The sequence below is a fragment of the Pipistrellus hanaki genome, assembly GCF_964339955.1.
Source record: "Pipistrellus hanaki genome assembly, chromosome: 11".
Classification (NCBI taxonomy): Eukaryota; Metazoa; Chordata; class Mammalia; order Chiroptera; family Vespertilionidae; genus Pipistrellus; species Pipistrellus hanaki.
The window spans coordinates 26,344,677-26,357,352 of record NC_140513.1 but is presented as its reverse complement, the minus strand read 5'-3'; the positions used below and the strand labels follow the sequence as shown (position 1 = coordinate 26,357,352).

General features: G+C 38.6%; 1 protein-coding gene across 1 annotated transcript in view; it reads left to right on the top strand.

Moving 5' to 3' along the window:
• Window positions 1–12,676, top strand: part of LOC311630071 (phospholipid-transporting ATPase FetA-like) — a 63,739-nt gene that overhangs the window by 854 nt on the left and 50,209 nt on the right. Inside the window, exons 2-5 of the mRNA XM_084898811.1 lie at window positions 4,778–4,821; window positions 5,201–5,245; window positions 9,162–9,242; window positions 11,143–11,201. Of these exons, the coding sequence (XP_084754937.1) occupies window positions 4,794–4,821; window positions 5,201–5,245; window positions 9,162–9,242; window positions 11,143–11,201 (213 nt within the window). The 5' untranslated portion in view covers window positions 4,778–4,793. The remainder of the gene's footprint in view (window positions 1–4,777; window positions 4,822–5,200; window positions 5,246–9,161; window positions 9,243–11,142; window positions 11,202–12,676) is intronic.

Sequence of the window (12,676 nt, the reverse complement as noted above, 5' to 3'; positions counted from 1 at the left end):
AGTTTCAGCAGTAGCTAACTTTTTAAAAACAATTATCATGTTTTAAAATGCAGATTTTTAGCTTTCTGAAAAATTGATGGATTTGTTAGCTCACATTCTCACAACGTGACTGGTTGTTGGAGCTGAGAAGCAACTGGTAAATTAGTTTACTAGATAACATTACTCCTCATTTTCTGATTGTACTAAGTTTTACAATTATTTGCCTGTTACTGTAGGCATTTGTGTTTGTGATCCCTGATATCTGTAGGAATTAATTTCTGAATTGATACTTTGAGCTCTCGATAGGAACTGACATACACAGAGGTTGGATTTGTGTTTAGGTTGTCTTTTGGTTTCTATAATGCTCTGATTAGGTACAGAGATCATCCTAGTAGCTAAAACCCAAGGTGAAATATGAACTAAAGTAGTTTGTTTTTAAATAACAGAATTCAACCAAAATATCTGTAGGTTGTTCCCTGGTGCATTTGATCTTGAAGAAATCCACTGTGCTAACTTCTCTCTGATGAGATCAGGGCAAAGTATTGTTTCTTTTTGAATACTTGGTTATAAAAGGGGCCTGGCCCTGATCTATTCTGAAAGTGATATTTTAATGGTGCAGTCTCTGTGCCAAAACACACAGATGGTAACCCTCTTTTCTGAGGGAAATAACAGGTCTCATAATGTCAAGAGTGGGAGTGTTCTGCAGGTTGTCTCTAATCAGAAGTAGAACAGGACCTTTCACAGTGGATTTTTAAAGAAGCAAAAATCATTTCTTTGAGCATAAGTGTATGACCCATCCTGAGTGAATCTGCCATACCCAGAAGCAGAATGGTAAAGCTGAAGAAACAACATGGAATAATGGAGATGGCGTAATACTGTGAATACTGCTCTCAGCTCTGCTACATAATAGTCAGGGATCCTTGATCTTTAATTTCTCAGAGGCTGTTTTGTGCATCTATCAAATAGAGCAATAATTCCTGCCATGTGTACCTCAGAGGAATCAAATGGGCTCATTAAATGTGAAAGCACTTTGAAAACTACATTTTCTCTAAGTGTATAAGGCATTATTATTATTATTATTAAATATATTTTATTGATTTTTTACAGAGAGGAGGAGAGAGGGATAGAGAGCTAGAAAGCTAGAAACGTCGATGAGAGAAACATCGGCCAGCTGCCTCTTGCACACCCCCTACCAGGGATGTGCCCGCAACCAATGCACATGCCCTTAACCGGAATCGAACCTGGGACCCTTCAGTCCGCAGACAGACGCTCTACCACTGAGCCCAACCGGTTTCGGCAGGCATCATTATTATTAATGACATTCTGGGTGCTGATTAACTTTCAAGGTATTAGTCTTGCTGCTTCCAGGTTCAAATTCAACGAATATTTTGCAAGGTACATCCTATGTTCTAGTTGCTCACCTAGGCATGGAGCCTAGCATTGAACAAAACAAAAAACCCTGTGTAAAATTAGAAGTGAGTCATCAGCATATTGAGTGTCTACTAAGTGCCCGGTGCAGTATAACAGCATGGTAAAGTAGTAGGAAGAATCTAGATTATGGATTGAAGTCTGCCACTGATACAGCTGTGAGACACTCTTTCCCTGTGTGAGACAACTTCCCCATCTGTAAAATAGAGGTTATACAAGGTAAACTCTAAGGTTCATTTCAGATAAAATGTATTTCTTTAGAGATTTCTAATTGCTAGAGTTCCTTACCCATAAGGAGTGATTGTACTGCTGGGATGATCAGACTAACAAAACTGAACAGTTGTAGAATTTCAAGGACAACAGAGTGCTAATGTCACACTAGCTTCAGCACGGTAATGGTTACAACAGAATTTGTCTGTAGGTAATGTGGCATATAAAAAGATTTCCTGGAAGACCAGGTAGACCCGGATGGATTGGAAGCTTAAGATTAGAGGAAAGGAATGAGATTCTATTGTAGATATTGGAAATTGAATTGTTTGAAGTGCAAAGGAGAAGGACATGCCATTCATTATTGTCCTAGTGTATAAGGCAGAATCCTTGCAGAAAAAGGATTGCATTCAAATATGCTAGGCTCCATGCGTAGGTGTATATCTTGTGGATAAAGCATCAGTTCTCATAGTATGGGACTAGAACCAACAGTGTCAGATCACCTGAATTTGTAAGAAATGTAAACTGTTGAACCCCACCACAAGAATGAGAAACTCTGGGTTGGAACCCAGCCCTGTCAGGTGATTCTGACGCATTCTAAAGTTTGAAAACAACTGTGCTAGATTTCCTGGCCAATTTTTTCAGTCTATAAATAAAACCGGAATTCCTGGTTCTGTCTTTAACTTTTATATAATAAAATCTGTATGCAACATTTTGATAATGAATTAATTATTCATGAAAAAGTTGTCTTGGAACATTCTTCTCCATCTGTGACCTTCACCATGCTGAATTATAGATACAAATATTATTTCCTGCATATTATTTTCCTTTTTTTAAAAAAATATGTATTTTATTGATTTTTCACAGAGAGGAAGAGAGAAAGAAAGAGAGTTAGAAACATCGATGAGAGAATCATCTATCAGTTGCCTCCTGCACACCCCCTACTGGGGATGTACCCGCAACCAAGGTACATGCCCTTGACTGGAATCGAACCCGGGACCTTCCAATCCGCAGGCCGATGCTCTATCCACTGAGCCAAACCGGTTTCGTCAACAATATACATTCTAAACTGTGAAAAGGAAATAATTATTTCTGTAAACACCCTTTCTTACCCATCCAGTTCTTTGTTTTGGAATCTCCCAGTCTTATGCTGAGTCATATCCTTGGCTTTGGAGAGTATGAAATGAACCTCACTGAAATTCCATCATTCTCTCTTCCCTACCACCATCAAAATTTTTTCAACTACATGGCCTTGCTTAGAGATGCAGTAGTTATATACAAATCTCTTAGGTTCAGTAGCCATCGTCATGAAGAAACCAGAAGCTACAGACTGAATTTGGAAATAATTGATCTTGGTCATCAAGGCCAATTGAGGGAAGTTTTCAGCTTTTGCTAGTCCAAGGGATAAGTCGGGTAATACAGTATTCTAATTGTCTCTGTCTTTCCATGAAATTTGCACATGAATTGAGGGCATGGATGACGTTTTATTTATTTTTGCATATTTGACCATGTCACAACAATACATACTCTGAATTCAGCAAACACTTGCCAAGTTTAATTCAGAAGTTAGATAAAGATTTTAATTGTGGCTCTACCTCTAAACCACTGCAAGTTAATTGACCTCTGATTTCCTCATCTCTAAAACAGACCTAATAAGTTTTGCACTGTCTCCTTCCCAGTGTCTTTATAGGAATTTAAAGACAGAATATATATGAATTGCTCTTTAAAAGTCTAGAGAGCTCTGTAAAGGTGAAATTACCTAACAGTTTTGATTCCGATGCTCTCTACCTTAGAGGAATAATTGGTTCACTCTGAATTGTGGAGAGAGAACTCAGCACAGTGAGGTAGAAGTCAGGTGATCCTTACCCTAGTCCTGATTGCCTTTAAATTCTTTGGATCTTAGTCTCCTTTGATCTCAAATGAGGAAGCAGAGATCAGATTGGTTCCCAAACTTGGCAACATGTTGGAGTCACTCAGTGCCGAAAAATACTGATGCCTGGAAGCCATTTCCATATATTTAATTGGTCTGGGGAAAATTCTGGGCCTTGAGATTTTTTTTTTTTTTTTAATTCCCTGTGTGCAGCCAAGGTTTTGCATTTTTTAAATCAACAAAAACCATGCAGTTAAAATCTTACGCAAAAATCCAGGCTACAACATACATACCAGTGAAGCTTCTGCAGTTGCTGTCTTAGGACATAAAGCTCCAACTGCCAATCCCTTTGTCTTGTGTCCCATTTTAGAATTCATGCTTCATGGAGCACAGTTAGGAAACCATTGTAATAGACAATTTTCAAAATCGTTTACAGGTCCAAACAATGTTAGGACCTTTTGCTTTCTCACCAGAGCTATGTTCTGTGTTTTTCTTAACTCCAATTTGATCCATTGTCAAACTGATTATTATGGAGGTCAGCTTTCCATTTACTTTCTTCTGATTACCCTAACTCTTTTGCCTCAAGATGCTAAGTAATCTAAAATCCTTGCTGCCACCCTCCCCAGAGAGTCTGACCCCATACATCAGGGAAGGAGTCAGGTGTCTATGCTTTTCATGTCTCTTTGAAACAGGTGGTCTGTGGACCACACTCTTGGGAAAGATTGCGCTAAGAGTTTGTGGGTCAAATGTAAATAAAGGATGCCGAAGTGTAGGGACAGATGACTGGATTTCCCCCTGAGCTCAGTGCCTGATCTATCAAAGAGGAGCATCTGGGTATTTAAGACTTTAAATTCTACTCCTTCTTATTTGACCATAATTCTCAGTAACTGCCCTAAAAGCCCACTTCACAAATCTCCATCTGTGGCCAAGTCTATAAAGAGATAATATAGTATAGTAGTCAAGAGCAGTCAGGCAAGCAGGGATTAAAATCTACCACTGTAACTATCACGTTCTGATGGTATGATCCTGAGTAAATCACTTAATCTTAAGCCTCAGGGTATTTATTTGTCAAAGAAGAAGAAAAAAAGGGGGAAGGGATGGGGTGAGAGGAGGAAGAGGAAGGGGGGAGAAGAGTACCCTCTTTCAAGGCCCAGGTGTTAGTGAAAATTAAACAAGATTAAATATGTAAAGTACATAGTAAAGTTGTACACAGTAAATTTTGATAAATGGTAGGTATTACTATATCAGCAGGACCTGGACTAACTGACAAGGAGTTTTTTGTTTTATTCTTAGGTGGTGTTTCTCTGAGATGAAATATAAAAAACTTTATATTTCAGGTAAGTGCTCAGCTTATATCTGCTGAGATATCCGGAGATCACCAATCAATAATGGTATTTGCTTAGTACTACACTGACTCATGTTCCACCCACAAAGCCAAGAAATTGACCACTTGTGCTCGCAGAGCATTCATTAAAGGAATGAACGAAGCTCACCAAGAAACTTTTTACAGTTTTGGATCTCGAAGAAATTTCTTAGTGCAAAACACAGGCCTGACTTCCCACTGGGTGGGCTTAATACTATTTTTTTTTTTCTTTTTGCTGTAAAGGTGTGAAGAAAAAAGTTATAATGTTGAACTTGAGATTATTATCAAAAGTGGTTATTACCACTGGTGATATTACTTCACATTTAAGAGTAATGTTTGAATGTTCTTTTTAGAGGGAAGTGAGAGGAGCATTCTACCTGAAGACTTGAGGCAGATAGGTAAGTGATTTAATTTTCAAGTTGTTTAAAACAGAAAGCAATGATAACAATGGAAGAAGTGGTTTTTAAATATATATATATATATATTTATTTATTAAAAAATACATTTTATTGTTTTCTAAAATACATTTTTATTGATTTCAGAGAGGAAGGGAGAGGGAGAGGGAGATAGGAACATCAGTGAAAAGAGAGAATAATTGATCAGCTGCCTCCTGCACACCCCCTAAGTAGGGATGGACCCAGGCATGTGCCCTTGACTGGAATTGAACCCAGGACTCTTCAGTCCTCTCTATCTACTGAACCAAACCAGCGAGGGCTCAGTTATTTTGGATTGTACACACAAATGGAATTGCTTGATTATATGATAATTTTTTTTAAAAGGAACCACTACACTGTCTTTTATAACAGAGGTACCATTTTACATTTTCACCACCAATGCATAAGAGTTCTAATTTCTCCATATCTTTGCCAACACTTCTTTTCAGTTTTTGTTTTTTTCAATACTACCTATCCTAATGGGTGCAATGGAGCATGTTTTGGACACAAAGACCTAAAAAGATACCCTGCAACTATGGTACATTTTAAAAAATATATATATTTTATTGATTTTGTACAGAGGAAGGGAGAGAGATAAAGAGTTAGAAACATCGATGAGAGTCATCGATCAGCTGCCTCTTGCACACCCCCTACTGGGGATATGCCCGCAACCAAGGTACATGCCCTTGACCAGAATCGAACCCGGGACCCTTCAGTCCCCAAGCCAACGCTCTATCCATTGAGCCAAACCAGTTTTGGCGCAACTATGGTACATTTTAAGAGCCTTTTCATGCAACAGTGTATAGAGAGGGTACTATTTAGGGCACAGATTAGAATCAGTTACCAATAACCACCCAAGCTGGATAAAATTGATAATCTCCTCATGAAAATTAAGGGACCTCCAGATATATAATCAATATACAAAAATCAATAGTTTGTGTTTTTTTTAATATATTTTTTTTATTTTGTACAGAGAGGAAGAAAGAGATAGAGAGTCTAAGTACGATAATACAGGGAAGAGTACTTCCTATATAGTTGATATGTTCACTTAAAAATTTTAGGCCTTTTGTTATTATATATTGAATAGATATGAAGTTTATAACATGTGTAAATTGTAAAGGGCAATAATAAGATGAGCACAAGGGTATCTGGAAGCTCTCAGTATGCTTTCCTCAATCCCTTCCCTCCTTCCTCTCCCTATCTCCTATTCCGAATTCTATATTTTTTATTCTCTTGCTTATTACAGGATTACCATGAAAATATGTATCCCTAAATGTATAGTTTTGCATGGTCTTTAACTTTATGAAAATGAATTAGTACCGTACATCTTTTTTGTAATTTGTTTTTCATAAATATTATATTCCTGAGATTTAACAATGTTAATGTGTATAACTGTAAGTTCACTCATCTTCACCATTACATAGCTTTCATTGTATGAAAATACCACAAGTTATTTCTCTTTTCTCTATTAATAGCTATTTGGTTGGTTTCACATTTTGCTGTTATGATCAGTGCTACTGCACAACATTCTTGTATGTGCCGTCTCATGAGGGTTTCCCTAGGGTATATACCTAAAAATGGACTTTTGGGTAAATGTTCCATCAACTTTACTAGGTAAGACCAAATTGTTTTCCAAAGTGGTTATTTGATTTTTAATATCACCAATAGTATGTAAGTGTTCTGGAAATTACATTTTCTCTCTAACACAAAATTATTAAGACTTTAAATATTTTGCCAATCTGGCAGGCGTATGTATTAAAATTATAAAGCACTGCCATTTATTGATTGATTACTCTGTGCCAGATATTTTCATACCTTATTTAATTTTATCCTCTCTCAACTCTTCCTCTCAACCCCAAATCACATTATCATTATTTAGTAGCCAACTTTGAAATAAAACCCAGTTCTCTGGCTCCTAATTCTTCCCTCTCCTCTCTGCCCCTCTGTCCCCCCCCCTCCATACACACACACACACACACATCCCATTTGTTATCTCCTTTCCCTCACGTTCTTCCATCCCTCTTCTGAGATTAAATGTACTTCCCAGTTGGCTGCTATGTTGCTGTGTAATGTGATGTGCCTGCAGAGAATGTCACAAGATTGGGTGAGTGTCTGATTCCAGCCAAACAGTCATTACTCACGTGCCCACTGGCTTAGTGCCTTCTAACCATTTCACCATGCTAAGCTGTGCTGCTGTGTGGATTTGGCCCGGCTGCCCTCTCAAAACTGCTTGATGGCCCTGCAGAGATTGGAGAGATCCAGAACTTCAGGGCATCCCATCCTTGGCTCTCCTTTCTCAGCAGCAGAGGAACCCCAAGCCTACCTAGGGGGCAGAGGCAGCTGAGAGTAGGACTGGGTGCTTAGAGAAAGGTGATATTAGAACTACTAACACTGGGTAGGAGAACGCCAATTCTATCGACAGAAATAGAAACCTTAAGTTGGGGTACAAAACTTATAGCTAACAAGCACAAGTGAATTTTATTTGGCCTGCACAATGTTCAATTTTCTTTTTCGTGTTTGGATACTTTTATAGAAGGCATGCACTCACCAATTTGTCATAATACCCAGCACTTCATTGCCTGCTGTTTCACACCTAACTGCTGCTAACTCCCTGACTCCTGAAGGTATTTGATGCAACTGTATCCTTAAGGAAATCACTTGGGACTCACAGAGGGCAGAACTGGAATCTTATTCTCATTCCAAAGTGATCATAGTTGTCCAGGGTTTTGTTGTTGTTTTTCTGACAGTTGAATATCTCTTGGATTCCCGGGAATCCCTTTTACTCAGACTTTACAGTTCCCTCAAGTGATTTCCCTCCTCCCATCCCCCATCTACTCTTGTTTGGATGATTAAGATGAAAATGCCTGTACAGTTTCCTAGTCTTGGCTTATCCACACTTAGTGAATTAGGAGACCTGAAAAAAATTGATTAACTAAAATATACTTTAGCCGAAACCGGTTTGGCTCAGTGGTAGAGCATCGGTCTGCGGACTGAAGGTCCCAGGTTCAATTCCGGTCAAGGGCATGTACCTTGGTTGCAGGCACATCCCCAGAAGGGGGTGTGCAAGAGGCAGCTGGTTGATGTTTCTCTCTCATCAACGTTTCTAGCTCTCTATCCCTCTCTCTTCCTCTCTATAAAAAAAATCAATAAAATATATATATTTAAAAAAAACACTTTAAAATATACTTTATTGGCCTTTTCTGAATTGGGTTAAGGATGAAGAGAAAGAAGGGATTTTCTGTGTAGCAAACTCACGGGAGTTTGATAAAGTATAACTTTTAAAAGGTTAAGGACCATGACTCTCATATATATAAAATTAACAGGTATCAAAGATTTTATTAAACTCATTAATTTATGAGGAAACAAGTAAGATGTTAAGACCACTTGAAGTGAAAATATAGGAGCTAAGCATTTACAGCCCTAAAGTCTATAAATCATAACCTTTGGAGTTATCTTTTTCACCAGACTTAAATATTTGTATCTCTACTGAATAAATATATATAAGTTAACCTGTGTCCTACAGAGTTATAGTATAGTCCAGTCAGTAGAAAGCTAATCAAAGATATAATCCTAGAATTACACCGAAAGATCACCTAATAATTTCTTTTACCTGTTTCCAAAGTTCAGATAATTTGTCTGACAGATTGTAGTCATCAGTTTAGACTTAGTTGCCAGGAATTGGAATCTGTTTACCAAGCTTTGAAAATATAACTTTATGTTGAGGACATATGAAATGAATTCTAAAATTTAGCATATTTATTTTAGATGTAGATTATTTTCAATTTCAGAGATCAAGTTCCTTGTTACTTAAGAACATATTTAAGTGAAATGTTATTGGCATGAGAAATTCTCATTCTAAATCTTTTTATTTCCTTTATAGAAATTCTATTGAATTATAATTGGTACTATTCTGCAATGTCTGTATATGAAAGCCGGAGTGAGGAGAGAGACACTGGTGGAGGTAGGTGAATTCTGAGATATCTAAGTCTGCATGTCATTATTATTGTCTCTAAAAAAAGTGTGCTTGCATATAACAGATAAACAGACTAGCCAGTCTACCAATCAAACTGCCAATCTACTAAACAACTGACGAGTAAAGGAAATATGCTTCACAAAAGTAAATACTTTGTACTTACTAGTATAAGGTCTGCTGGTTTGACATCTGATAATTCTAACTGGAGTTTGTAAATGAAAGAATTTGTACTTTCATTTGGGAAGTTCACCAAGAAGACATGTGTTCCTTTTCCTCTCCCCACCCTTCCCAACTGCCTCCTGCTCAAAAGAAGTGAACAATGTGAAAAGAAATTGCCAAGTAGATAAGGTTAAGCTTTGCTGCCTATTTGTGGCCACAGCAAATGGATATGGCTATGGTGTCAGGAAGTATTTTCATTTATTTCCATCCTTTCCTTCGGTGAAGCCAAATACTAAAGGGAACTGGGTTAATCACACCCAAGCCAGCTTTCAGAATGAAACTGCCTGACATGGGAAAAGGTAAATTTTTTAACATAAAATTTTGAAAAAGCAAGCTAGTATGTAGTTATATATTTCAGCTTTCTTTTGATGAATAGAGAAGGTGCAGATAATGAAATTAGGTCACTGATTTAAGGCCATACTCTATCTTCTTTACTTTCTGTCATTGTGCAGTTGTCTGATTCCTGGAGGAAGCCCATTCTAAGGGCACAGGCCTGAGTTACAGGAAGAAGTCCATTCCAGGGCACAGGCCTGAGTTACAGGAAGAAGTCCATTCCAAGGCACAGGCCCTAGTTTCAGGAAGAGGAAGTCAGTGAACTCCCAACCAAGGGAAAACCAGTCAGTTCTCTCCTGTTCTCATAGCTGCTAAAGGAGAAAGGGCTGAGGAAAACAAATGAACTGACCAATTTCTCCTGCATGTTCTTATGAACAGAATAATAGATAGAGAACAGAATACTGTAGGGAGTAGTAAATTCAAGGTAAATGAATGTAGTAATCATCAATAAAGACATTTATTTACTCAACAAATATTTATTGTTCACAAAATGAATGCCAATGACCGTGTTCCATGTTGGTAATACAGTGAGATGCTACTTCACATCCACTAAGATGGTTAGAATAAAAAGCAGGCACTATCAAGTACATAATGGCAAGGATGTGGAGAAATGAGAACCCTCATACATTATGCAGGGAATATAAAATAATGCAATTATAAAATAATGCAACTGCTATGAAAAACTATTTGGCAGTTTCTCATAAAGTTAAACATAGAATTGTCATATGACCCATCAATTCTACTCCTAGGTATATACCCAAGAGAAATGAAAACATGTCCACACAAATACTTGCACATGAATGTTTATAACAGCCTTGTCCTATTGCCTTCAGAAAACTGAAACCCTTGAGGGTTTTATTTTTATTGTATTTCTTGATTCTTTTTTTTTTTTTAATTCTCACCTGGGGCTATGTTGTTATTGATTTTATAGAGAGAAAGGGAAAATGAGAGAGAGAGAGAGAGAGAGAGAGAGAGAGAGAGAGAGAGAGAGAGAGAGAGAGAGAGAGAGAGAGAAACATTGGTGTGAACGAAAAACATCAATTGGTTGCCTCCTGTAAGCACCCCTACTGGGGATTGAACCCACAACCTGGATATGTGCCCTAACCAGAATCATACACATGTCCACGTGTCCTTCAGTGCACGGGACAATGCTCCAACCAGCTGAGCCACACTGGCCAGGGCTTTCTTGGTTCTTTGAATAAAGAGACAAAAATCCCATTTTTAAATAGATATCCTCAGCAAGGAAGTGTGAGGTAGTGAATCTTCACTAGCAGCCAGCATCCCAGACTGATGTGCAGAGAAGCATCCTTCTCATCATTTCTCTTCTCTTTCTTAGAACAAGAGAGATATCTGCAAGCCAACAATGAAGAATTCAACAGTATGTTTGGATATCCAGTGAGTATCGGGTCTCTGGCTGTTTCAGAAGGGTGCTGAAATCTCCTTCCAGTATTTCCCTTTGTGGGTGGGGCAGGAGCTTCATTGTAGATGTAGACCCTGTAACTTAGGTTTTGCTTTCTTTCACATTCCTATACAGTGAGGGCTGCTTCAGTGTGGGCTCAGAACCAAAATTAGTCCAGTGGCCTAGGCTCAGGGAATACTGTCTCTCATATTTTGAGTTTTATATATAACTCCTAGAAAATAAGAAATACTTGTTGACTTTTCTAACACAGATGAAAGCATAGTTCCACAATTTTTTTTTCATTTAGACATCTATTATAATACATATAGATCTACCTAATTCATTTAATAGCAGCATAGTTTTCCATTACATTGATACTAGAGGCCCATGCACAGGTAGGATCCCTAGGCCTGGCCTGTGATCAGGGCCAATCAGGTTTCCTGCCTCCCAGCCTCCCAGCCTCCTCCTTCCCTCACTCCTCTCTGCCTCAGCCGCTGGTCGCCCTTCACGTTCTGTGCCGTCCATAGTGTTCAGCACATGTCATAGCGAGCAATCGAACTCCCAGTCTCCTGGTCGAACTCCCAGGGGACAATTTGCATGTTAGCCTTTTATTATATAGGATACCTTAATTTATTTTACCAGTTTCCTATTTTTAAAAAATATATATTTTATTGATTTTTTACAGAGAGGAAGGGAGAGATACAGAGAGCCAGAAACGTCCATGAGAGAGAAACATCGACCAGCCGCCTCCTGCACACCCCCCACCGGGGATGTGCCCGCAACCAACGTACATGCCCCTGACCGGAATCGAACCCGGGACCTTTCAGTCCGCAGACCGACACTCTACCACTGAGCCAAACCGGTTTCGGCAATTTTACCAGTTTCCTGTTGATGAACATTTAAAAGGTCTTCATCACCCTGGCCATTGTGACTCGGTGATTAGAATGTCGGCCCGCAGACCAGGGTCATTGGCTCGATTCTCAGTCAAAGGCACATACTCGGTTTCAGGTTTATTCCCCAGCCACAGTGGGGGCGTGTCCAGGAGGCAACCAATAGATAATGAGTAAAGAAACAGATCTGACTGATCCCATTTCCCTGACCCTTCCCAGTGTTCATTTTCCTCCTGTTTCTCCAGTTTCCTCCATTCATACACCGTTTCCTCTTCCACACCCCTAAACACTGATTGCCATTATGTACTTGGCCTTCTGTTCTCCTCTATTCCCCCATTTAGCCATCAATCAAGTACACTGCCCAGATAAATAGAGAGCCCAAATTCCACCACCACCTCCTCTATCATGCTTACATTTTATCACATGTGCCAAAATAACTAAACACTGAGGAAGTTCATAGTTAAGCAGATGTTCTACATTCTTGAGATATTGCTTCTGACTTGACATTTAGGAGTAGAACAAAACACTATAGTTGCCAAGTTAGTAAAGAAGTACTGATACTTCTGTCTTGAGACAAAATC